This window comes from Macaca thibetana, chromosome 13, assembly GCF_024542745.1.
Source record: "Macaca thibetana thibetana isolate TM-01 chromosome 13, ASM2454274v1, whole genome shotgun sequence".
Classification (NCBI taxonomy): Eukaryota; Metazoa; Chordata; class Mammalia; order Primates; family Cercopithecidae; genus Macaca; species Macaca thibetana.
Genome location: NC_065590.1, coordinates 75,153,246 through 75,181,110, shown reverse-complemented (window position 1 = coordinate 75,181,110; position 27,865 = coordinate 75,153,246). Strand labels below are relative to the sequence as shown.

Sequence of the window (27,865 nt, the reverse complement as noted above, 5' to 3'; positions counted from 1 at the left end):
AGTAAGGCATGATTGTCCCCACTGTATTCCAGCTGGGGCAACAGAACAAGACTCCATGTCAAAAAAAAAAAAAATTTTTTTTTTTTTTTACAAAAAATAGATTTACTGGCCAGGTGCAGTAGCTCACGCCTGTAATCCCAGGATTTTGGGAGTCCAAGGAGGATCACTTCCAAGCCTGGGCAAGATAGTAAGACCCCAACTCTTCAAAAAAGCTTAAAAATTAGCCTGGCATAGTGGCACACGCCTGTAGTCCCACCTACTCAGGAGGCGGAGGTGAGAGGATTGCTTAAGCCCAGAAGGCTGAGGCTGCAGTGAGTGGTGATCTCGCCACTGCACTTCAGCCTGGATGACAGAGCGAAACCCTGTCTCAAAAAAATTAACAATAAAAGAAAAAATTTTAATGTATTTAGGAGCTTGAACTTAAAAATTTCTTCAAATGTTTTTCTAGCATTTAAAGTAATATTTGGAGGCCAGGCATAATGGTTCATGCCTGTAATCCCAACACTTTGGGAGGCCGAGGCAGGTGGATCACCTGAAGTCAGGAGTTCCAGACCAGCCTGATCAACATGGTAAAACCACATCTCTACTAAAAATACAAAAATTAGCCAGGCGTGATGGCAGGCGCCGGTAGTTCTAGCTACTCTGGAGGCTGAGGCAGAAGAATTGCTTGAACCCAGGAGGCAGAGGTTGCAGTGAGCCAACATTGTGCCACTGCACTCCAGCCTGGGCAACCTAGCAAGACTCTGTCTCAAAAAATAAATAAATACAGTAATATTTTAAATTTCTAATATATTAGTCTTCCCTAGAGGAAAAACAAAAAAATAGAAAAGATACCTTTTTTTTTTCCTTTTTTGCCTTTTTTTTTTTTTTTTTTAAGACTAGTCAAGTGCAGTAGCGAGAAGGCAGGGAAGGAGTAGAATAGGGGAATAAGGGCCAGGCGCGGTGGCTCACGCCTATAATCCCAGCAGTTTGGAAGGCCAATGAGGGCAGATCACCTGGGGTCAGGAGTTAGAGACCAGCCTGGCCAACATGGTGAAACCCCGTCTCTACTGATACAAAAGAGTAGAGTACTGACTAATACAAAAATTAGTCACGTGTGGTGGCACACACCTGTAGTCCTAGCTATTCGGGAGGCTGAGGCAGGAAAATCATTTGAACTGGGAATCAGAGACTGCAGTGACCTGAGATTGTGCCACTGCATTCGAGCCTGGGCAACAAAGACTCTGTCTCAAAAAAAACAAAAAACAAAAAAACAACAGGCTAGGCGCAGTGGATCACCTGAGGTCAGGAGTTCGAGACCAGCCTGGCCAACATGGTGAAACCCCATCTCTACTAAAACTACAAAAATTAGCTGGGTGTGCTGACAGGCACCTGTAATCCCAGCTACTCAGGAGGCTGAGGCAAGAGAAATGCTTGAACCCAGGAGGTGGAGGTTGCAGTGACCCGAGATCATGCCACTGCATTCCAGCCCTGGGTGACAAGTACAAAACTCTGTCTCAAAAAAAAAAAAAAAAAAAAAAAAGTAGTAGAATAAGGAGCTTGATCTGTAAGACTATCAACAATCAAGTTAACTCACTACCTTCAGACCAGCCAAGACACCCATATTTTAATTGTTGATAGTAGAGCCAAGATATAGCTCACAGTCATAAATAAATAGTAATTTACAAATATAGCCACCAAAAACAAATATTTACTGCTCATTCATATAATTTTTATATAAACAAATTATTCTAAGTTAATAACTCACTTTTACTATAAGAAAAGATATATTTCCTTTTTTTTTTTTTTCTGAGGCAGGGTCTCACTCTGTCACCCAGGCTGGAGTGCAGTGCTGCGATCACAGCTCACTGCAGCCTCAAACTCCTGGGCCCAAGCCCAAGCGATCCTCCCACCTCGGCCTCCCAAGCAGTGCGGGTTAAGGCATACACCACCACACCTGGCTGAGATGAGACACAGTTCCATCAAGTTCTTTATCAAGTTATGTCAGTTTGCTATTATAATGTTTATTATTATTCTTTGAATAAAACAGAATATGCACCTAATAAATGTTGACTAATCTAACTTGCAAAACCAATTTTCTTATTAGATTTGCTTACACAAAAAAGAATTTAGATGAGAAATACTGGGGAAAATATGTTAAAGAAAGAGAAATAATTGTACTCTTACTACTAAGAAAATTTAAGGCCAGGCTCAGTGGCTCACTCCTGTAATCCCAGCACTTTGGGAGGCCGAGATGGGCAGACCACAAGGTCAAAAGATCGAGATCATTCTGGCCAACACAGTGAAATTCCATCACTGCTAAAAATATAAAACCTAACCAGGCGTGGTACTGGGTGCCTGAGCTGCTCAGGAAGCTAAGGCAGAATCGCTTGAACCCATGAGGTGGAGGTTGCAGTGAGCCAAGATCGCGCCACAGCACTCCAGCCTGGCGATAGAGCGAGACTCCAAACCCTGTCTCTACTAAAAATACAATAACCAGCCAGGCATGGTGGCAGGTGCCGGTAATCCCAGCTACTCGGGAGACTGAGGTAGGAGAATCGCTTGAATCCGGCGAGGTGGAAGTTGCAGTGAGCCAGGGTTGCACCACTGCACTCCAGCCAGGGACAGAGAGCAAGATTCTATCTCAAAAAATAATAATAATAGGCCAGGCGCAGTGGCTCATGCCTGTAATGCCAGCACTTTGGGAGGCTAAGGCAGGCAGATCACTTGAGGTCAGGAGTTCAAGACCAGCCCGGCCAACATGGTGAAACTCCATCTTTACGAAAAATAAAAAAATTAGCCAGGCACAGTGGCACACACCTGTAGTCCCAGCTACCCAGGAGGCTGAGACACAAGAATCACTTGAAACCAGGAGGCACAGGTTGCAGGGAACAGAGATCACACCACTGTACTCCAGCCTGGGCAACAGAGTAAGACTCTGTCTCAAAATAACAATAATAATAAAAAATTATAATCATGAAGACTATGGAGAGACATAGAAAAATGTTATATCACAATAAGTAAAAAGAAGATTCAAAATTACATGTATATCATGATCACAAATCTTTACAAATATGCATATGATCTAAGAATGGTGGGAAAAAATTTAAATGTCTGAATTATGAGATTATGGCTGAGTACTTTCTTAAAAACTTTAACATCCATAAATCACACAAAAAAGTTGCTATACATAACTAATGATATTTCATATAGGGGAATCTATTTTGCTTTCTTTACTAACTCCATTTGTGGACACAATTATCTTACCTTTCCTTTGCAAGCACAGCAAGCCCCTGTAATAAGATAGGCACAACTGTCTGATCCAGGTAGGCACGAGTTGGCAAAGACTGGAGATCTACCTTCTGCTTTGATGACTTTTCTGCATTAATCTTCTCATTTTCTACTATCCTCTAGTGAATTCAAAAAAAAGTACATGAACATTTCAAATAAATGTTATTTTGAGTGCTAAACAAAACTAATGGAAATATGACACTAATAGAAAAGACAAATCAATGACTAGAAAGATGGTACTAGACCACAAACTTCTCTGCCCAAAATAAATTCAGACCCATCTTTCAATCTCATTCAAGCTCTTTCTCTCCAAAAGCACCACATTATCTCATTCTTCTAATGTCATGTCTCAAGATCCTACTCTTTCTCCCTTTCCTTCTGACTTTGTAGGAGTAAACACAAATCCTTTTTTCTCTTTTTCATGTAAGTATCTTCTTAGAGTGTGTTCCCAAAAAAAACTGGACGTGACACCAAACAGCACCAAATCATAGTAAGAAAGCTGGTCACAGCAGAGACAGCAAGCTTCAGGGTCCAAGGCTTATACACTCAAGAGAATAGAGCTAAAATTTATTACCATTGTCTTGTATTCACTGTTGTCATTTTTATGGTTACCCTCTACTTATCACGATGAGAATGCTTTTCCCTTTATGTTTATTTTTTAAAGAAATACATCCAGCCTTTACCAAACTGCAAAATCCAGTCTTTACCAAAAATACAAAAATCAGGCCGGGCATGGGGGATCACGCCTGTAATCCCAGCACTTTGGGAGGCCAAGGTGGGCAGATCACGAGATCAGGAGATCGAGACCATCCTGGCTAACACGGTGAAACCCCATCTCTACTAAAAATACAAAAAATTAGCCGGGCGTAGTGGCAGGCGCCTGTAGTCCCAGCTACTCAGGAGGCTGAGGCGGGAGAATGGCGTGAACCCGGGAGGCGGAGCTTGCAGTGAGCCGAGATCGCGCCATTTCACTCCAGCCTGGGTGACAGAGCGAGACTCCGTCTCAAAAAAAAACAAAAATTGAGCCAGGCGTGGTAGTGCGTGTCTGTAGCCCTAGCTACTCAGGAGCCTGGGGTGGGAGGATCACTTGAGCCCTAGAGGTGGAGGTTGCAGTGAGACGAGATCATGCCACTGCACTCCAGCCTGATCGACAAAGCAAGGCCGTGTCTCTGCATAAACAAATAAATAAATCCATGATTTTAAAAAATGAACAGGTTTAAGAAAATACATTATGTAAATAACAACCCCAAAATGAAGAAAATTATTAACAAAAAAATCATTCGTGTCACATTTAAATGAATGAAGTTTTCCCCATTCAGACAGGTAACACTAAAAACCAATTATTAATTATAATTAAAAATAAATGAAGTTTAAAAAATAATATTTTCTTCTTCACAACCCTCAAATTTTGGAGCTATCAAATAAATTCGGGCTAACATTCAGAGCATTAAAAAGTAACTTATTGCCTCCATCACACTCACATTTTTAAAACTAATGTATTAAAATATTTTGTGGCCTGCGCGGTGGCTGACACCTGTAATCCCAGCACTTTCGAAGGCCAAGGCAGGCCGACCACGACTCAGGAGTTCAAGACAGCCTGACCAATATGGCGAAACCCCGTCTCTACTAATAATACAAAAATTAGCCGGGCGTGGTAGTGGGCACCTGTACTCCCAGTTACTCGGGAGGCTGAGGCAGAAGAATCGCTTGAACCCGGGAGGTGAAGTTTGCAATGAGCCAAGATCACACCACTGCACTCCAGCATGGGCGACAGAGAAAGACTCCGTCTCAAAAAAATAAAATAAAAAAAGAACTAGACAGGCATGGTGGTGCACACCTGTAATCCCAGCTACTTAGGAAGCTGAGGCAAGAAAATCACTTGTACCCGGGAGGCAGAGGTTGCAGTGAGTTGAGGTCATGCCACTGTGCACTGCAGCCTGGGTAACACAGCAAGATTCCGTCTCAAAAAGGGAAAAAAAAAGGCCGGGCACAGTGGGATTACTCATGCCTGTAATCCCAGCACTTGGGGAGGCCCAGGCAGGTAGATCACGCGGTCAGGAGTTCAACACCAGCATGACCAACATGGTGAAACCCCGTCTCTACTAAAAATACAAAAATTAGCCAGGTGTAGTAGTGCGCGCCTGTAATACCAGCTACTCAGGAGGCTGAGGCAGGAGAATCACTTGAACCTGGGAGGCGGAGCTTGCAGTGAGCTGAGATCGGGCCATTGCACTCCAGCCTGGGCGACAGAGTGGGACTCCGTCTCCAAAAAAAAAAGTTGCTTTTTAAAAAAAATTTTAGATATTTAAAATGGGGGCTGGATGTGGTAGCTCACGGCTGTATTACCAGCACTTTGGGAGGCCGAAGCAGGGGGATCGGCTGAGTCCAGGAGCTCAAGACCAGCCTGACCAACATGGTAAAACCCCATCTCTACTAAAATTACAAAATTAGCCAGGCGTGGTGGTGCACACCTGTAATTCCAGCTACTTGAAAGGCTGAGGCAAGAGAATCGCTTGATCCTGGGAGGTGGAGGTTGCAGTGAGCCAAGACTGCACCACTGCACTCCAGCCTGGGTGACAGAGCAAGACTCCATCTCAAAACAATAAAAAAAATAAAAATGAAAGAGACAAAAAAATAAAATAAAATAAATAAGAAATGGCTGTAAAAGGACAAAACAGTATTCCTAAGAGCACTTTCATTTAAATGAACTTTTGCTTCAATCATACTCAAACTAGATATAAAAGAGTCGACAAAGAAAACTTTTTCTACTTTTAATTTTATTTTGGTAAAAGTGAGAAAAAACCTTTAATCACATTATCTGTAACATATATAGCATGGTTTCCAAAGACACTTCCCATAACTATGTCAGAAAACTTCTGCTTATGATTTTTCAATCTAATTTTGGAATTAAAAGATAATTTTCTATTAAATACAAAGTTTTTTAATCTATAAAATACTATTTATTTGTCCATGGACTGAAAATTTTATTTTTCATTAGTAAATTTCAACAGATAATTGGCACACCATCACTTCAGAAATTCTAACTAAGCCTTTGTAAAAGTCACCTTTCCATTGCAGAAAAGACTATACAACTTCATTATTTCTGAAAACTGACAGTATCATCTTAAATGAATTTTCATCCCCTAAATCAAAATCCACTATGTTCAAAACTTCACGTTGATCACAACAAAGACAATGCGGCAAACTTCAAAATCTCACAGTGTATTTCCTAAAAACAGTCCTAACTTCCAGTCACAGTATACGTATACAATAAAAACTACTCGGGACCAGGCGCAGTGGCTCACATCTGTAATCCCAGTACTTTGGGAAGCCAAGGCAGGAGTTTGAGCGCAGGAGCTTGAGCGCAGGAGTTTGAAACCAGCTTGAGCAACATAGTGAGACCCTGTTACTATTTTTTAGAAAATAATTTTAGGCCGGACACAGCGGTTCACGCCTGTAATCCCAGCACTTTAGGAGGCCGAAGCAGGTGGATCACAAGGTCAGGAGTTTGAGACCAGCCTGACCAACATGGTGTAACCCCGCCTCTATTAAAAATACAAAAATTAACCAGGCGTGGTGGCATGTACCTGTAATCCCAGGACTCAGGAGGCTGAGGCAGGAGAATCGCCTGTCCAGCCAGGGCGACAGAGCAAGGCTCCATCTCAAAAAAAGAAAAAAATATTTTAACTTATGAGTTACATGACATTATAATGCCTACAATAAGAAAGCCAATAAGAAAGAGCAGTGCGGCTGGCTGTGGTGACTCACGCCTGTAATCCCAATACTTTGGGAGGCCAAGGCAGGCAGATCACCTGAGGTCAGGAGTTCAAGAACAACCTGGTCAACATGGAGAAAACGCAACTCTATTAAAAATACAAAACAAGCAGGGTGTGGTGGCACATGCCTGTAATCCCAGCTACTTGGGAGGCCAAGGCAGCAGAATCACTTGAACGTGGGAGGCGGAGGTTATGGTGAGCCAAGACCGCGCCATTGCACTCCAGCCCAGGCAACAAGAGCAAAACTCCGTCTCAAAACAAAAGAAAAAAGAGCAATGCCTAAGCAACTCCTATAACTCCTGTAATAAATTTCTTAACCAAATCCTCCCATTTATTTCATTTGAACATTTACGAATTATCTACTATGTGCCAATTGTGATGCTCAATTTCACTTAAGTCAAAATCTTGAACTAATCTAAAAATAGATATATCCAAACTACCACAAACAAACAATGAGCTGGTAAGACAGTGTAGAACAGTGATCACAAAAAGGGAAGAAATGAGGTAAGTACTATGACTGTCCCAGCTTCCTGCTTTCTGCCTAGAGAACTTACAGGATGCAGTATAGGGAGAGAGAATGTGAACAGAGCCTAGTAGTCTCCCTGAGTTGAGAAGACAGAGTTGAAAATTCTGGGAGACCAAAACAACTAAAATTTGCAAGGCAGAGCACTGAAGAGAAGAAAGGTGAGTGGAGACAAGAACTGCACAGAAAAAGACTAAAGATATTGCCTTCCAGTCTTCAGGTGAATGCTTATCAATAGATGGTTATAAGTCAACTACCCAAGGCCAGGGAAATAACTATCTTGTGTTAGTCCATTTGCATTGCTATAAAGAAATACCTGAGGGTGGGTAATTTATAAAGAAGAGCGGTTTATTTGGCCACAGTTCTGCAAGCTACACAAGCATGGCACCAGCATCTGCTTCTGGTGAGGGCTTCAGGGAGCAATGAATCGTGACAGAGACGGAAGGGGAACTGGTGTGTCACATAACGAGAGGGAGCAAGAGAGAAAGGAGTAGGTGCCAGGCTCTTTAACAATCAGATCTCATGGTAACTAATAGAGTAAGAACTGACTCATTACCAAAAGATGGCACCATGCCAGTCATGAGGGATCTGCCCCCATGACCCAAACACCTCCCACTAGGCCCCACTTCCAACACTGGGTGTCACATTTCAACATGAGACTTGGAAGGGACAAATATCTAAACTATATTACACCAGGAGGAACAACCTTGCAGCTCACACAGGCTGGAAACAGTTTGTGTTCCAGTGACACAGGGGGAGAAAATCTCATAATACGCCAGCTGTGATGGCTCACACATGTAATCCCAGCACTTTGGGAGGCCAAGGCAGGTGGATCACCTTAGGTCAGGAGTTTGAGACCATCCTGGCCAATGCGGTAAAACCCCGTCTCTACTGAAAATACAAAAATTAGGCAGGCATGGTGGCACATGCCGGTAATTCCAGCTACTCGGGAGGCTGAGGCAGGAGAATCACTTGAACCCAGGAGGTGGAGGTTGCACTGACCCAAGATTGCGCCACTTCCAGCCTAGGCGACAAGAGCAAAACTCCATCTCAAAAAATAAAAATAAAAAAAGGTGAAACGCTTGCACCCGGGGGGCAGAGGTTGCAGAGAGCCGAGAGCACGCCACTACACTCCAGCCCGAGCGACAGAGCGAGACTCTATCTCAAAAAAAAAAAAAAATTATAATGTATTCCCGCCGGACGTGGTGGCACACACCTCTAGTCCCAACTATTCAGGAGGCTGAGGTGGGAGGATCACTTAAGACCAGGAGTTTGAGACTACAGTGAGCTATGATCATGCCACTGTATCCCAGCCTGGGTGAAAGAGCAAGACTCGGTCTTAATGTAACAAACCTACACGTTATGCACATGTACCCTAGAACTTAAAGTATAATAATTAAAAAAAAAAAAAGGAAAAAAAAAGACTCGGTCTTAAAAACAAACAAATAAATAAATAAATACATTTGGCCAGGAACAGTGGCTCACGCCTGTAATCCCAGCACTTTGGGAGGCTCAGGCGGGTGGATCACGAGGTCAGGAGATCAAGACCATCCTGGCCAACATAGTGAAACCTCACCTCTACTAAAATACAAAAAATTAGCCAGGCGTGGTGGCTCCCAGCTACTTGGGAAGCTGAGGCAGGGGAATCGCTTGAACCCGGGAGGCGGAGATTGTAGTGAGCCGAGATTGCGCCACTGCACACCAGCCTGGCGACAGAGCAAGACTTTGTCTCATTAAAAGAAAAAAAAAAAAAAACCATGTATAATATATTCTATATGTTCACAACAGAAAAAAGCATAAGTAGGCCAGATGCAGTGGCTCACACCTGTAATCCCAGCACTTTGGGAGGCTGAGGCGGGCAGATCACTTAAGGTCAGCAGTTTGAGACCAGCCTGACCAACAGAGTGAAACCCCGCCTCAACTAAAAATACAAAAATTAGCTGGGCATGGTAGTGGGTGCCTGTAATCCCAGCTACTTAGGAGGCTGAGACATGAGAATCACTTCAACCCGGGAGGCAGAGGTTACACTAAGCCGAGATCGCGCCATTGCACTCCAACCTGGAGACAGAGCAAGACTCAGCCTCGAGAAAAAAAAAGGAAAAAGAAAAAAAGTTAGGTAAACTGGTCTTTTTTTTCTTTTTTTTTTTTTTTTGAGACAGCGTCTCACTCTGTCACCCACCCTGCAGTGCATTGGCATGATCTTGGTTCACTCCAGCCTTGGCCTCCCAGGCTCAAGCAATCCTCCCACCTCAATCTCCTGAGTAGCTGGGACTATAGGCACGCACTTTTCTTTTTTCTTTTTTTTTTTTTTTAGATGGGGTCTCACTATGTTGCCCAGGCTGGTCTTAAACTCCTAGATTCTAGGAATCCTCCCACCGTGGCCTCCCAAAGGGCTGGGATTACAGGCATGAGTCACGTCCCATGATGGCAAAATATTTTTTTTAAATAATGGCTGAAATTCTTCCAAATTTGATGAAAATTCTAAACCACAGATCCAAGAAGCTCAATGAATCCTAAGCAGAAGCATTAAAAGAAAAACACTGGCCGAGCACGGCGGCTCACACCTGTAATCCCAGCACTTTGGGAGGCCGAGGTTGGCGGATCACGAGGTCAGGAGATCGAGACCATCCTGGCTAACACAGTAAAACCTCCTCTACTAAAAATACAAAGAAAATTAGCTGGGCGTGCCTGTAGTCCCACCTACTTGGGAGGCTGAGGCAGGAGAATGGTGTGAACCCAGGAGGCAGTGTTTGCAGTGAGCCGAGACCACACCACTGCACTCCAGCCTGGGCGACAGAGTGAGACTCCATCACAAAAAAAAAAAGAAAAGAAAAGAAAAGAAAAAAACTACACCAAGACACACCACAACCAAATAACTTTAAAACACTGATATAAAGAAAATCTCAAAAGTAGCAAGAAGACATTATTGAGGAGCAAAGATAGGAACGATAGCAAGCTTCTTTTCAGAAACAATGTCTGCCAGAAGACCGTGAAGCAATCTACAACTAGCAAAAATATCTTCTAAAAACAAGGGCAAAATAATGACTTTTTCAGACATTCAGAAGCTGAAAGAATTTCTTACCAACAGAAGTGAACTACAAGAAATGTTCAAGGAAGCCCTTTGGGCAGGAAGAAAATGATACCTTTTGGAAAGATGGAAATCTAGACCTACACAAAAGAATGAAGATCTCCAGAAACAGTCAATATGTGGATAAATGTAAAATTCTCCTTTTTTTGTACTGTTTAAGTATCTTTAAAGTGACTTTTTTTTTTTGCTTTTGAGACGAGGTTCTGCTCTCTCACTCAGGATGGTGTGCACTGGTGCAATTAGGGCTCACTGCAGCTTCGGCCTCCTGGGCTCAAGTGATCCTCCTGCTTCAGTCTCCCAAGTAGCTGGGACTGTAGGCACCTACCGTCACACTCAGCTAATTTTTCTTTCTTTTTTTTTTTTGTAGAGACAGGGTTTGTAGGCTGGTTTCAAACTCCTGAGCTGAAGCGGTTTACCAGCCACCATGCCCAGCCAACTTTTTTATTTTTGAGATGGAGTCTCACTCTGTCGCCCAGGCTGGAGTACAGTGGCACGATCTCAGCTCACTGCAACTCTGCCCCCGGGGTTCAAACAATTCTCCTGCCTCAGCCTCCTGAGTAGCTGGGATTACAGGGGCTCGCCACCACGCCTGGCTAATTTTTGTATTTTTAGTAGAGATGAGCTTTCACCATGTTGGCCAGGCTTGAAATCCTCACCTCAAGTGATCCACCCACCTCAGACTCCCAAAGTGCTGGGATTACAGGTGTGAGCCACCATACCTGGACTGTATGCTTTATTAAAAAACAAGACGTGTGATTCAGTTTGGATAAATGAGAATAAAAGCATTTCTAACCACAGTAATAATAGTAATAGCTATTAATATTTTTTCTAGCCTTGGCCAGGCACGATGGCTCACACCTATAATCCCAGCACTTTGGGAGGCCAAGGCGGGCGGATCACGAGGTCAAGAGATAGAGACCATCTGGCTAACACAGTGAAACCCCGTCTCTACTTAAAAAAAATACAAAAAATTAGCCGGGCATGGTGGTGGGTACCTGTAGTCCCAGCTACTTGGGAGGCTGAGGCAGGAGAATGGCGTGAACCCAGGAGGCGGGGCTTGCAGGGAGCCGAGATCTTGCCACTGCACTCCAGCCTGGGCAACAGAGTGAGACTCCGTTTCAAAAAAAAAACAAAACAAAACAAAAAATTTCTAATCTTTTACTATGTGCCACACACACTCTTAAGCAATTTGCCTGTATCTTCAGCCCCATAAGGCTCAGAGAAGTTCAGTAACTTGTTCAAGGTCACCAGAAAGTATGTTGGGAACCGTATTTTCAACCTAGGCAGGTTGACATTTTTGCAGTAGAATTAAGTTGTATTAATTTTTTTTTTTTTTTTAAGACAAAATCTCGCTCTGTCGCCCAGGATGCAGTACAGTGGCATGATCTCGGGTTCAAGCGATTCGTGATTCTCCTGGCCTTCCGAGTAGCTGGGATTAGTAGAGACAAGGTTTCACCATGTTGGCCAGGCTGGTCTGGAACTCCTGACCTCAGGTAATCAGCTCGCACTGGCCCTTAAAGTGCTGGGATTACAGGGGTAAACCACTGCGTCCGGCCTTATTTTTTGGGAGGGGCGGGGAGAAGGGAAGAGGGACAGGGTCACGTGCTGACACCCAGGCTGGAGTGCAGTGGTGTGATCATAGCTCACTGCAGCCTCGACCTCCCCAGCTCCAGCAATCCTCTCACTTCAGCCCAGGAGTTACTGAACTCTAAAAAGAAATAAATACTTATTAAATGTTGACTCCTCCAGCACACTATTCTGCTACAAAGACCAACAGATTTCCTAATTTTATTTTTTACTTTTTTTTCTTGTTTTTGAGACGGAGTCTCACTCTGTCGCCCAGGCTGTAGTGCAGTGGCGCGATCTCAGCTCACTGCAACCTCAGTTTTCCAGATTCAAGCGATTCTCTGGCCTCAGCCACCCGAATAGCTGGGATTACAGCCATCCACCATCATGCCTGGCTAATTTCTGTATTTTTAGTAGAGACGGGGTTTCACCACGCTGGTCAGGCTGGTTTGGAACTCGTGATCTCAGGTGATCCACCAGCCTTAGCCTCCCAAAGTGCTGGGATTACAGGCGTGGGCCACCGTGCCCAACGAAGGGTTTCTTAATTTTAATATGCGATTTTTACGTAGCAACATCCCAAAAGATGGATTAAAAGCCACCAAGCAAAATGATTTAGACAGTATCCCTCAAGAATGTGTTTCGTAATAAAAATTCAATCCTTTGGCTCAAACCTAATTTGTATGTCTGCACACCAAGAAGCATTAGTACTAATAAAACAAGCTACCCATAACTTGATACCATTCAGTTCACGATAACAAAGTTTTCCCTTGTGCATAGTAACCTAGTAAAAGCAGATTCCAAGTTTTCTCCAGCTCGCAAGAGACAACACAGATGAGGCATAGGAACTGGGCGAGTTACCTCAACGTTGTCTGTGAGACCATACTCAGAGTGAGGATTTTCTGCAACCTAGAAAACAAAACACCGGTCACAGAGATAAAAGTCCCCCTTCTCGCTGCCTCCCTGAACACTGCCACCCTGAATTCAGGGCCTCCTGATACCTGCGTTTGTCCCTCCAGCATCTGCTCCGGCTCCATGGCGGACCCTGCAAGTCACAGTCCCCGGATACCAGTCTTGGAAAACAAGAAGAGCCGCGAGTTACCTGGGAGATTTCAACACGAAGACGCCAGGATGGAGTGCAGCCCAGCCCCCGACCCCGCCCCTCACCCCCACCTGGGCGCGGGAGCACCCCGAGCAGTAGAGCGGCAGAGTGGGACAGTCCACAACTGGGCGCCTACGTGGGGTCTGGAAACTCTACGACAGTTCCAAGTACCTAGAATGAGTGAGAAACTGGGGGAAAGGAAGCTGATTACCCGCGCCCAAGCCGTTCGTTCTTATGAGCCCTGCACCGCGCCACCAACTCCCAGCACCAACAGCTCCGGCCGTAAGTGACGGCTGTCGCACGATTGCCGCGCCTGCGCAGAACCTCCCGGCGGACAAGAGGCTGGGAGGCGGGCAGACGCTTGCTGAGTCCCTGAGGCTCTCTGCAGTCCGCGTGAGTCCTGGCCAAGGTCTGGCCTCGGAAGCTACGAGCTACAATCTTTCTTCATTCTTCCTACCCACGAAGAGCGCCAGCCCAGTTGGAAGGGGCTCTGCCGGATCAAACCTCGGTGCTGCCTCAGAGCATCTGCTGAAGCTCTTCTTCGACCAACTGAACTTCCTCACTGAGTGGTTGGTTCTTACTAGGAAATTATCAGCCCAGTCTGACAGTCTCTGAAAGCATGTCAGTGTTTTACTGTAAAGCCAAAGATGGGGGAAGAAGCAGTTTTGGGGGTTTCCTGATCAGCTTTTATTCAAGCCCTTAAATCTGTGAATATGCGATGTTAACGCCACCTTACGTTTGTATTAGATTAGCAGTATGCAACTGGCTTTCCAAACCGTGGTCCTATTGATAGTAGTGTAGTTGTAAAACGTACATAGAATAATTTGCCTCCTACACAGTGTGTAAATAGCAAAGGACATCTCTTTACTTGGATTTTTAAAAATTCCAGTAGATTCAATTTATTTTAATGTAAACAAAAGTGATAACATGCAAACTTCCTGCCTTTGACACAATTCTATTTGTAATTGCACTTTGTAATATGAAAACTTGAAAACATTTGGAGTAAATGATGGCATAACAATATGGTGGAATATAAGCCATTAAAATTAAAAATCATGACTACATATACAGAAATATGATATGCCATTGAGTTTTACTTCCAGCTGGCGTTAGACTACAACTTAATATTGCTACTCTAAAAAACCATGGATAAAGATCTAAAGTAAATAAAATTTGGTTAAGAGCTAGACATATAAGTCAGTTTTTAAAGTTTTGCAGTGTATACTTGACAAATAGTATTGTGATTGGTGACAGCTGTCATGTGGAACTGTGAAGATTTTTCATGTAATGCTGATGCAAATGTGTATGCATATGTGCAAGATATACAAATTGCCTAGTAGATATATTAATTCAAATTAAGATTAAATGCTTTTCAAGAGTGGGAAATAAAAAGGGAGTATATTACAAGTAGAGAATGATTGGGATTTTTTTTTTTTTTTTTTTTGAGACAGAGTCTTGCTCTGTGGCCAGGCTGGAGTGCAGTGGCGCGATCTCAGCTCACTACAACCTCCAATTCCCTAGTTCAAGCGATTCTCCTGCCTCAGCCTCCCAAGTAGCTGGGATTACAGGCACGCACCACCATGCCCAGCTAACTTTTTTGTATTTTTAGTATAGACGGGGCTTCACCATGTTGGCCAAGATGGTCTCGAGCTCCTGACCTTGTGATCCGCCAGCCTTGGCCTCCTAAAGTTCTGGCATTACAGGTGTGAGCCACCTCATCCAGCCATGATTGGGAAATTTTTAGAATAGTTATGTGTATTATCATGTTATCATATATTCATACATTTCCCGATACATAGTAGACTCTCACTAAATATGTCCAGACTCCAGGAAGTAACTGAGAGCTGCTAATTTACACGTTCTTTTTTTTTTTTTTTGAGATGGAATCCTGCTCTGTCACCCAGGCTGGAGTGCAGTAGTGCAATCTCAGCTCACTGCAACCTCCAACTCCCAGGTTCAAACAATTCTTCTGCCCCAGCCTCCCGAGTAGCTGGGACTACAGGCATGTGCCACCATGCCCAGCTAGTTTTTGTATTTTTAGTAGAGACAGGGTTTCACCATATTGGCCAGGCTGGTCCTGAACTCCTGACCTCGTGATCCGCCTGCCTCAGCCTCCCAAAGTGCTGGGATTATAGGCGTGAGCCACCACGCCTGGCCCTTTATTTTTCATTTTATTTTATTTTATTTTTTTGAGATGGAGTCTCACTCTGTCTCCCAGGTTGGAGTGCAGTGACACGATCTCGGGTCACTGCAACCTCCACCTCCGGGTTCAAGGAATTGTCCTGCCTCGGCCTCCTCCTGAGTAGCTGGGATTACAGGTGCATGCCACCACACCTAGCTAATTTGTGTGTGTGTGTGTGTGTGTGTGTGTGTTTTGTTTTTGTTTTGAGACAGAGTCTCACTCTGTTGCCAGGCTAGGGTGCAGTGGCACTTTTTTTTTTTTTTTTTTGGCTCACTGCAACTTCCGCCTCCTGGGTTCAAGCGATTCTCCTGTCTCAGCCTCCCGAGTAGCTGGGACTACAGCACACGCACTACCACACCCGGCTAATTTTTCTATTTTTAGTAGAGATGGTTTCACCGTGTTGGCCAGGATGGTTTCAATCTCTTGACCTCATGATCCGTCCGTCTTGGCCTCCCAAAGTGCTGGGATTACAGGCATGAGCCACAGTGCCTGGCATACTTTTGTGTTTTTAATAGAGACAGGGTGTCACCATGTTGGCCAGGCTGGTCTCAAACTCCTGATCTCATAATTCGCCCACCTTAGCCTCCCAAAGTGCTCAGATAACAGGCAGGAGCCACTGCGCCTAGCCCTTAATTTACATTTTCTAAGTACTGACAGTTTTGGTAAAGTAGTAAACTAGAAAAGCTCCTTCTGGCCGGGCGCGGTGGCTCACGCCTGTAATCCCAGCACTTTGGGAGGCCGAGGCGGGCGGATCACAAGGTCAGGAGATCGAGACCATGGTGAAACCCCGTCTCTACTAAAAATACAAAAAATTAGCCGGGCGCGGTGGCGGGCGCCTGTAGTCCCAGCTACTCAGGAGGCTGAGGCAGGAGAATGGCGTAAACCCAGGAGGCAGAGCTTGCAGTGAGCCGAGATCGCGCCACTGCACTCCAGCCTGGGTGACAGAGCGAGACTCCATCTCAAAAAAAAAAAAAAAAAAAAAAAAAAAAAGAAAAGCTCCTTCACGGCAGGGACCATGTCTTAGATATCTTTATACTTCACAATGTGCTTAATACATTGTAGGTGCAGAATACATATTAAGTTGGGCTGGGGGTTCACAGTCAAAATTTGATATTAATATATGCACTGATACTTCGAAAGCAAAAAGAGAAAATACATAAAAATGTTTACTGAAGGGAGCAGCACAGAATAATTAGCTATCATCCAAGTTTCCATCAATCTAAGTAAGAGTTATTTATGTGATTTATCAAAAAGCTTCACTGAAGTTTTTGCATTTAAAACTTACTAATTTATAGCAGGTCATGGTGCACATGCCTGTAGTTCCAGCTACTTGGAGGCTGAGGCAGGAGGATCACTTGAGCCTGGGAGGTGGAGGCTGCAGTAAGCTGTGATGACCAGACCAAGACCCTGTCTCAAAAAAAGAAAGACAGCTGGGTGCAATGGCTTATGCCTATAATCCTAGCACTTTGGGAAGCCAAGGCCAGGAGTTCACAATGAATCTGACCAACATAGCAAGATCCCTGTCCACAATTTTTTTAATGGTTAAAGAAATTATTTTTTTTAAAAAGGAAGAAATAGGAAGTATAAAATTAATTGAAGATACTGCAGAATGCTGAGTTTTAATGTGAAATTAATGATTCTAAAGATGACTTGGAAATGTGATTATGACAGAAATTTGCAGTAATGTGTACTGTCTGGAGAGGAGTAAATTAAAAGAATGAGAAGACAGCCCGGGAATATAGTAAGAACTCGTCTCCACAAAAAAATTAAAAATCAGCTGAGTGTGGTGATGCATACCTGTAGTCCCAGCTACTCAGAGGCTAAGATTGGAGGATCACATGAGCCCAGGGAGGTTGAGATGTAAACTATGATTGCACCACTGCCCTCCAGCCTATATGACAGAGTAAGACCCTGTCTCAAAAGAAAATAGAAAGAAAATGAGAAGAATATTTAACTCTTATTTGGACTTCCACCAAATTTTGTTCAAGACTTCTTTCATCAGCTTCCTACATAGCCAGTTATAGTACTTACCTCATTCTGCTTTAAATTTTACTTATGTTTAAACACAATTAGATTTTGAGTTGTTTAAAGGCAAAGACTTTTTTTTTTTTTTTTTGAGATCGTGTCTTGCTCTATTGCCCAGGCTGGAGTGCAGTGGTGCAATCTAGGCTCACGGCAAGCTCCGCCTCCCGGATTCATGCCATTCTCCCGCCTCTGCCTCCCAAGTAGCTGGGACAGGTGCCTGCCACCACACCCGGCTAATTTTTTGTATTTTTAGTAGAGACGGGGTTTCACTGTGTTAGCCAGGTTGGTCTTGATCTCCTGACCTCGTGATCCGCCCGCCTCGGCCTCCCAAAGTGCTGGGATTACAGGCGTGAGCCACCACGCCCAGCTATTCTTTATTTTTTTAATGATTGAAGGATTTATTAAGTCATACATACAAAACATACTGCTAATTGCATTACCAAAAGATTAATATAAAAACACTCCACAATTCTGCAACTGTCCATTTAAAAAATTTTGTTCCTGACTGGGCGCGGTGGCTCACACTTATAAGGCACTTGGGAGGCAGAGGCTGATGGATCACTTGAGGTCAGGAATTCGAGACCAGCCTGGTCAATATGGTGAAACTTCGTCTCTACTAAAAATACACAAAATTAGCCGGGTGTGGTGGCACACGCCTGTAATCCCAGCCACTCGGGAGGCTGTAGCAGGAGTACCGCATGAGCCTGGGAGGTGGACGTTGCAGTGAGCTGAGATCATGCCACTGTACTTCAGCCTGGGCGACAGAGCAAGACTCCATCTCAAAAAAAAAAAAAACTGTTCTAGTGGTTGAGAGGTCCAATGTTGTATTCTTGCCAGTGAGTTAAGTTGCACAGAACGAGCCAGGCACAGTGGCTCCCACCTGTTAATCCCAGCACCAAATCGGGTAAATTGCTTGAGTCCAGGAGTTTGAGACCAATCTGGACAACATGGTGAAAACCCATCTCTACAGAAAAATACAAAAATTAGCTGGGTATGGACCTGTAGTCCCAGCTACTCGGTCCACTGAGGTGGGACGATTGCATGAGCCCAGGAGGCAGAGATTGCAGTGAGCCAAGATCGCGCCATTGCACTCCAGCCCGGGCAACAGGGTGAGACCCTGTCTCGATTAAAAATATATATATGTCGTACAGAAAATCATGAAGACTAGCACAGTTTACAGAATCTCACAGACCCAAAGGGACATTGTTAGGCAAAACAACTACAGGAGGTGTGTATCCACGTGGGTGAGGTAAAGAGGGTCAATATTAGTCAAGTGACAGTGTCAGTAATCCGGCAACAGAAAGACCTTAAGAAAGTTCATCGTTTAATAACAGTATCTAAAATATTTTTAAAACTACAAAGCTGCAACACATGATTTTTACACCTAGTTACTATAAAACCCAGGAAAGTACTTATTAGCTTTGAATGAAGTCAAATGGAAAGCACTTTTACTAAATTACAAAAAAAAAAACTCTAATGCATTATCAGGAAGATTTTATAATACAACGAGGCATATTGCTCAGCAAGAAAGGGCTCTATAAGAAAAGCAACGGCCAGTCGCGGTGGCTCACGCCTGTAATCCCAGCACTTTGGGAGGCCGAGGCGGGCGGATCACGAGGTCAGGAGATGAAGACCATCCTGGCTAGCAAAAAATTAGCCGGGCGTAGCGGCGGGTGCCTGTAGTCCCAGTTACTCGGGAAGCTGAGGCAGGAGAATGGCGTGAACCCAGGAGGCGAAGGTTGCAGCGAGCCGAGATTGCGCCACTGCACTCCAGCCTGGCGACAGAGACTCCATTAAAAACAAAACAAAACAAAAAAAACACTATGAAATCAAAAAGACTCTTCCAAAGAGCTGAATTGTTACACCCAATCTATTGTAATATACAGTACCATGTTATGTCATGAACATGTGCTGGTGAATTACCAGTGCTTTAAATGGCAATGTTTCATTAAGGAGGCTGTTCTGCTTTACATATCTGAAAATTACTTACAAAGTATCTGTATCTCCTGGCCCGGTGCAGTGGCTCAGGCCTGTAATCCCAGCATTTTGGGCAGCTGAGGCGGGTGGACCACCTGAGGTCAGGAGTTCGAGACCAGCCTGGCCAATATAGGAAAACCCTGTCTCTACCAAAAATACAAAAATTAGATGGCCATGGTGGCATTCCTCTGTAATCCCAGCTACTCGGGAGACTGAGGCAGGAGAATCGCTTGAACCTGGGAGGCAGAGGTTGCAGTGAGCCAAGATCATGCCACTGCACTCCAGCCTAGGGGAGAGAGGGAGACTCTGTCTTAAATAAATAAATAATAAAACCTGGTTCCTTGTTTGCCATGTGGAATTAGGCAAATCTTTTAACTCCTCCGAGCGGCCGGGCGCGGTGGCTCAAGCCTGTAATCCCAGCACTTTGGGAGGCCGAGAAGGGTGGATCACGAGGTCAGGAGATCGAGACCATCCTGGCTAACACGGTGAAACCCCGTCTCTACTAAAAAATACAAAAAACTAGCCGGGCGAGGTGGTGGGCGCCTGTAGTCCCAGCTACTCGGGAGGCTGAGGCAGGAGAATGGCGTAAACTTGGGAGGCGGAGCTTGCAGTGAGCTGAGATCCGGCCACTGCACTCCAGCCTGGGCGACAGAGTGAGACTCCATCTCAAAAAAAAAAAAAAAAAAAAAAAAAAAAAAAAAAAAAAAAAAAAAAAAAAAAACTCCTCTGAGCTTCAGGGTTTTGTTGTTGTTGTTTTTGAGACGGAGTCTCACTCAGTCACCCAGGCTGGAGTGCAGTGGCAAAATCTCGGCTCACTGCAATCTCCACCTCCTGGGTTCAAGCAATTCTCCTGTCTCAGCTTCTCAAGTAGCTGGGACTACAGGCACACACCACCACAACCGGCTTATTTTTGTATTTTTAGTAGAGACAGGGTTTCACCATATTCATCAGGCTAATCTCAAACTCCTGACCTCGGGTGATCCACCTGCCTCGGCCTCCCAAAGTGCTGGCATTAAAGGCATGAGCCACCGTACCCAGCCAAGCTTCAGGGTTTTTTTGCATGTAAAATTAGGATAATTTTTATGTCATAAGGAGGATCAAATGAAATAAGATAGAGGAAACTGAGCCAGGCACAGTTGCTTACGCCTGTAATCCCAGCACTTCGGGAGGCCGAGGCAGGTAGATTGCTTGACTTCAGGAGTTCAAGACCAGCCTGGGCAACATGGGAAAAATCCATCTCTACTAAAAATATGAAAAATTGGGTGGGCATAGTAGTGCACGATTGCAGTCCCAGCTACTCAGGGGCAGAAGTGAGAGGATCGCTTGGGAGTCCAGGCTGCCCTGATCACACCACTGTATTCTACCCTGGGCGACAGAGCGAGACCCTGTCTCGGGAAAAAAAAAAAAAAAGAGATGAAACTGCTTTGTAAACTGAAGTTACACAAATGTAATTGAAATTCATTTTGTCTTCTCTACATTACTTACCAAGCCACTTCATTAGCTTTTCAATTTTATGTATTTATTTATTTATGTTTGAGACAGGATCTCACTCTGTTGCCCAAGCTGGAATACGGTTGCGCAAACCTGGCTTACTGCAACCTTCACCTTGCGGGTTGAATCGATTCTCCTTCCTCAGCCTCTCAAGTAGCTGGGACTACAGGCGCATGCCACCACAACCAGCTGATTTTTGCATTTTTAGTAGAGAGGGGGTTTTCCCATGTTGGCCAGACTGATCTTGAACTCCTGGCCTCAAAAGATCTACCTGCCTCAGCCTCCCTAAGTGCTGGGATTACAGCACTTTGTAAGCCACCACGCCTGGCCCTTCATTAGCTTTTTACTTTGTTGTTTTAAAATAATTTGCAGGAAATAACTTGTTCAGAAAAATTAAGAACTTGATCCAGCACCCACCAACACCCATCCACCCCTACCCCACCCCCCAACACTCACACACAAAAAGGTATTTGCAAATAAATACACAGAATTTATTGAGTGTAAATGGGCCCTCTGAGCACGGTGTGTGGAGAGGGACACCCAACCACCTCTCAAGAAGACCTAGAAATATGTATTCCAGGTTAGGTAAGTCACTTTCCAGAGAAATAAGAGAAATATCTGTTTGTGGCTAATATTGGAAGGCAACCACTCTACCTGTAGCTCCCTTGTCTCTACTACCAAACAACATGCCCAAGCAATCTTACCACCCATCTCAGAAATTTTGGTATATCAAGGAACATACCAAATGGGTTTTTGAAAGGCATGAATCTAGTGTGTTCTTCGATTTTTACGATACATAAGTGATCTCAACAATGAAAATAAAAAAACTAGGCGTGGTGGCTCACACCTGTAATCCCATCATTCTGGGAAGCCGAGGCAGGTGGATCACTTGAGGTCAGGGGTTCCAGACCAGCATGGCCAACATGGTGAAACCCTGTCTCTACTAAAAATACAAAAACTAGCTGGGCATGGTGGCTCGTGCCTGTAGTCCCAGCTACTTGGGAGGCTGAGGCAGGAGAATCACTTGAACCAGGGAGGTGGAGGTTGCAGTGAGCGGAGATTGCGCCACTGCATTCCAGTCAGGACAACAGAGCAAGACTACATCTCAAAAAAAAAAAGAGAGAGAGGATAAGAATGAATGAAAAGGCAACCTTACTGACATTTCAAATCCTTAAATTGCCAATTGTTTCTGCCACTTCTCATATGAAGTTATATTTAGACTTTTTCCTAAAATGTCCTGATTTTCAGTTTTAATTTTTTTAATGTTTTTTTCTTTCTTTTTAGAGATGGGTTCTCCATATGATGTCCAGGCTGCAGTGCAATGACTATTCACAGGAGCAATCTTAGAACACTACAGCCCTGAACTCCTGGCCTCAAGATAGTCTCCTGCCTCAGTTTCCCAAATAACTGGGACTATAGGTGCATGCCACAGTGGTGGTGATTTTCAATTTTTAAATGTGTTGATTTTATGCTTTCCTTGTCAATCCAAATTATTTATTATCACTTAATGTTCATAAATAGGTCATGGGTTATTAAGTGATAGGCAAAATATGTAACTTTGATATCTCTTAATTTTAGGTTGCCCAAAGCCATTCCATATTAATTTAAATTGAAAACATTTCCCTTTTAAAAGACAAAGTCAGAGGCCAAGAACAGTGGCTCATGCCTCTGTAACCCTAGCACTTTGGGAGGCCAAGGTGTGAGAATTGCTTAAGCCCAATAGTTAGAGACCAGCCTGAGCAATATAGTAAGATCCCATGTCTTAAAAAAAAAAAAAAGACGAAGACAGTAAAACGGAGATTAATAGTTATGCCACCTGGCCGGGCATGGTGGCTCATGTCTGTAATTCCAGCACTTTGGGAGGCCGAGCTGGGCGGATCACTGGAGGTCTGGAGTTCGAGAGCAGCCTGGCCAACATGGTGAAACCTCGTCTCTGCTTAAATTACAAAAATTAGTTGGGCATGGTGGCACACGCCTGTAATCCCAGCTACTTGGGAGGATGAGGCAGGAGAATCGCTAGAACCCAGGAGGTAGAGGTTGCAGCGAGCCAAGATTGCGCCACTGCACTCTGCCCTGGGCAACGGAGCAAAAATTCCGTCTCAAAAATATTTTTTTTAAAAGTTCTGCCATCCAATGTTAACACATGACTGTTGTTTAAAATGTGTTCCCCTATAAGGCTGAATCCAGTGGCTCATGCCTATAATCCCAGCACTTTGAGAGGCTGAGGTGGGCAGGTCGCTTGAGGCCAGGAGCTCAAAACCAGCCTAGGCAACATGGCCCAGGAGTCGGAGACCAGCATGGGCCACAAAATGAGACTCCTTCTTTACAAAAAATACAAAAAGTTATCTGGGCATGGTGGCACGGTCCTGTAGTCCTAGCTACTCGGGCAGCTGAGGTGGGAGGTTCACTTGAGCCCTGGGAGGTCAAGCCTGCAGTGAGCTGTCCTCACACCACTGCACTCCAACCTGGGCGACAGAGAGAGACCTTGTCTCAAAAAAAAAAATGCCGGGCATGGTGGCTCATGCTGTAATCCTAGCACTTTAGGAGGCCGAGGCAGGAGGATCACACGAGGTCAGGAGTTTGAGACCAGCCCGGCCAACATGGTGAAACCCTGTCTCTACTAAAAATACAAAAATTAACCGACCATGGTGGCATGAGCCTGTAGTCCCAGCTACTCGGGAGGCTGAGGCAGGAGAATCGCTTGAACCTGGGAGGCAGAGGTTGCAGTGAGCCGAGATGGTGCCACTGCACGCCAACCTGGGTGACAAGGCAAGACTCTCAAATAAATAAATAAATAAATAAATAAATAAATATACTTGATATCTATAATATCTATAATATATCTTGATATTGGCCGGGCGCGGTGGCTCAAGCCTGTAATCCCAGCACTTTGAGAGGCCGAGACGGGCAGATCATGAGGTCAGGAGATCAAGACCATCCTGGCTAACATGGTGAAACCCCGTCTCTACTAAAAAATACAAAAAACTAGCCGGGCGCAGTGGCGGGCACCTTGTAGTCCCAGCTACTCGGGAGGCTGAGGCAGAAGAATGGCATAAACCCAGGAGGCGGAGCTTGCAGTGAGCAGGGATTGCGCCACTGCACTCCAGCCTGGGCGACAGAGCGAGACTCTGTCTCAAAAAAAAAAAATTTATATATCTATATATATATATATCTCGATATCCGTAATATCTCAATTGCCCAGATTTGATCATTACACTCTGTATGCAAGTAAAATATCAAAATATCACATGTACCCCTCAAATATGTATAAAATTATATATCAGTCGATAAATGGGATGAACTAAAATGAAATTTATTATTATTATTATTATTATTTTTAGAGATGGAGGAGTCTCGCTGTGTTGCCCAGGCTGGAGTGCAGTGGCGCCATCTCGGCTCACTGCAACCTCTACTTCCCGGGTTCAAGCAATTCTCCTGCCTCAGCCTCCTGAGTAGCTGGGATTACAGGCACACGCCGCCACGCCTGGCTAATTTTTTTTGTATTTTAGTAGAGACGGGGTTTCACCATGTTGCCCAGGCTGGTCTCGAACTCCTGAGCTCAGGCAATTTGCCTGCCTCAGCCTCCCAAAGTGCTGGGATTACAGGCATGAGCCACCACACCCGGCCTGTTATTTTTACTCCCTCCTCACTTTGACACAATAATTCTACTTCTAGAATTTTATCCCATGCAAATATGCAAAGAAATTATTATATTTATTATACCTTTGCGAATATGCAAAGATATAAATATATTTATTATGCCATTGTTTTTATTTATATTTATGTATTTTTTTATTTGAGAGGGAGTCTCACTTTGTTGCTCAGGCTGGAGTGTAGTGGCACAATCTATGCCCACTGCAACCTCCGTCTTCCAGGTTCAAGCAATTCTCTCACCTCAGCCCCCCAAGTAGCTGGGATTACAGGTGCATTCCATTATGCCTGGCTAATTTTGTATTTTTAGTAGAGATGGGGTTTCACCATGTTGGCCAGGCTGGTCTCGAACTTCTGACCTCAACTGATCCACCTGCCTTGGCCTCCCAAAATGCTGGGATTACAGGTGTAAGCCACCTAGCTCGGACTATTTTTATATTCTTAATTGACAAAAATTGTACATATTTATGGTGTACAGAATGATGTTTTGAAATACATATATGTTTAATAATGGCTAAATTAACCTAATTAACATATGTATTACCTCAAATACAATTTTTTTGTGGTAAAAATACCTAAAATCTCTCTTAACAATTTTTAGGTATATAATACATTGTTATTAGCTATAGTCACCATGTTGTACCATAAATATATACCATAGATTTTAATAGAAAAGATTAGGAATAGGTTAAATTGTATATCTCAATACAATGGAGTACTGTGTAAGCATTGAAAAGAACAAGTAGAACTATAGATGAAAATACATTTACAACATAATTTTATGTGAAACATAGATATTGTAAGAAAATCTTTTTTTTTTTTTTTTTTTTTTTTTTTGAGACGGAGTCTCACTCTTTTTGCCCAGGCTAAAGTGCAATGGCTCGATCTCAGCTCACTGCAATCTCTGCCTCCTGGGTTCAAGCAATTCTCCTGCCTCAGGCTCCTGAGTAGCTGGAATTAGAGGGGCATGACACCACGCTGACTAATTTTGTATCTTAATAGAGACAGGGTTTCACAATATTGGCCAGGCTGGTCTCCAACTCCTGATCTCAGGTGATCCGCTTGACTTGGCCCCCCAAAGTGCTGGGATTACAGGCATGAGCCACCATACCTGGCTAATTTTTTTGTATTTTTAGTAGAGACAGGGTTTGACCATGTTGGCCAGGCTGGTCTCAAACTCCTGACCTCAGGTGATCCATCCGCCTTGGCCTCCCAAAGTGCTGAAATTACAAGGTGAGCCACCGCGCCCAGCTGAGATTATATTTTTGTACATATCTATTTGTATGTTCATAGGAAAAACTCTAAAATGATATATACCAAACTCTTTTTTTTTTTTTTTTTTTTTTTTTAAGAGACACAGTTTCACCATGTTGCCCAGGCTGCTCTCAAACTCCTGGGCTGATACAATCCGCCCACCTCACCCTCCTAAAGTACGGGGATCACAGGCGTGTGCCACCAGCGCCTAGTCACACCAAAATACTAACAGTGGTTACCTGTGGAGAGGGAAAATGGGGAGTGGAAATCTGCTTTTTATAAAATTTAGATTGTTGAAACTGTTTTGTTTTTTTTTTAAGCAAAAGCACGATCTGTTTTACAATTAAAAGAGTAACAATATTTAGATAAATTTTCTTTAATTGGAAAATATGTAGTTTTTTGTTTTTTGTTTTGAGGCAGAGTTTCTCTCTTGTTGCCCAGGCTAGAGTGCAGTGGCACAATCTCAGCTCACTGCAACCTCCATCTCCTGGGTTCAAGCGATTCTTCTGCCTCAGCCTCCTGATTTGGGATTACAGGCCCATGCCACCACACCAGGCTATTTTTGTATTTTTAGTAGAGATGGGGTTTCTCCATGTTGGTCAGGCTGGTCTCAAACTCCCGACCTCAGGTGATCCGCCCGCCTCGGCCTCCCAAAGTGCTGGGATTACAGGCGTGAGCCACTGTGTCCAGCCAAATATGTAGATTTTTAAATTATAAGTAACACATAAATCAATAAGAAGAGTATTTATGTGAATAATGGATCTAATTCATTGTGTAATAGTATTAAAAAAAAACCTCTGGGCCGGGTGCGGTGGCTCACAGCTATAATCCCAGCACTTTGGGAGGCCAAAGTGGGCAGATCACGAGGTCAGGAGATCAAGACCTGCCTGACCAACATGGTGGAAACCCCCCCGTCTCTACTAAAAATACAAAAAATTATCTGGGTATGGTGGTGGGCACCTGTAATCCCAGCTACTTGGGAGGCTGAGGCAGAATAATCATCATCGATTGAACCCGGGAGGCGGAGGTTGCAGTGAGCCAAGATCGCACCACTGCACTCCAGCCTGGGCAACACAGTGAGACTCCATCTCAAAAAAAAAAAAAATTCTCTGAGTTCATTATTTTTTCTTTCACTAAAGCATTTAGCAAGCATCTATTATTTGTCAAGACCTCATAGAGAGTTTGCAGAGAAGAGTTAACACAGCAAGCCTAAGACCGCTATCCTTGGAAAGGCCTGCTTGCAAAATTGGACCTTGGCTGCTAGTGTCTGAGAACTTAAATAGTAGTTTCCCAGCACTTTGGGAGGCTGAGGTGGGTGGATTATGAGGTCAGGAGTTCAAGACCAGCCTGTCCAAGATGGTGAAACCCCATCTGTACTAAAAATACAAAAAAAATTAGCTGTGCATGGTGGCAGGTGCCTGTAATCCCAGCCACTCAGGAGGCTGAGGCAGGAGAATTGCTTGAACCTGGAAGATGGAAGTTGCAGTGAGTCGAGATCATGCCACTGCACTCCAGCTGGGGTGACAGAGCGAAACTCATCTCAATAATAATAATAATAATAATAATAATAGTTTCCTACAGTGATATAAAACTTTTCCTCCCTTTATTTATTTATTTATTTTTTGAGACAATGTCTAACTCCGTTGCCCAGCTTGGAGTGAACTGGCATGATCTAGGCTCACTGCAGCCTCCACCTCCTGGGTTCAATCGATCCTCCCACCTCAGCCTCTCCAGCACCTGGGACTACAAGCATGCCCCACAACACCTGGCTAATTTTTCTATCTTTTGTAGAGGTGTGGTGTTACCATGTTGCCCAGGTTGGTCTCGAACTCCTGGGATCAAGTGATCCACCCACCTCAGCCTCTTAAAGTTCTGGGATTACAGGTATGAGCCAAGGCGCCCAGCCAAAACTTTTCCTGAACAATAGTAGCTCACTGTACCTAAGCTATACAAACAATATGGT

The 27,865-nt window shown here is 44.1% G+C and overlaps 1 protein-coding gene across 10 annotated transcripts in view; it reads right to left on the bottom strand.

The window, feature by feature from the left end:
• DPY30 (dpy-30 histone methyltransferase complex regulatory subunit) overlaps positions 1-27,865 on the bottom strand; it is a 937,477-nt gene that overhangs the window by 12,747 nt on the left and 896,865 nt on the right. For 4 of the 10 annotated variants that reach the window (XM_050754158.1, XM_050754156.1, XM_050754155.1 and 1 more), the window contains 4 exons: positions 13,534-13,606; positions 13,222-13,293; positions 13,082-13,129; positions 3,247-3,389 (listed from right to left, as the gene is read on the bottom strand). In XM_050754158.1, the coding sequence (XP_050610115.1) occupies positions 3,247-3,389; positions 13,082-13,129; positions 13,222-13,257 (227 nt within the window). In that variant the 5' untranslated portion in view covers positions 13,258-13,293; positions 13,534-13,606. Of the gene's footprint in view, positions 1-3,242; positions 3,390-13,081; positions 13,130-13,221; positions 13,323-13,393; positions 13,607-27,865 lie in introns of those variants that run through there. The other 6 variants (XM_050754154.1, XM_050754152.1, XM_050754151.1 and 3 more) reach the window with 6 other exon arrangements.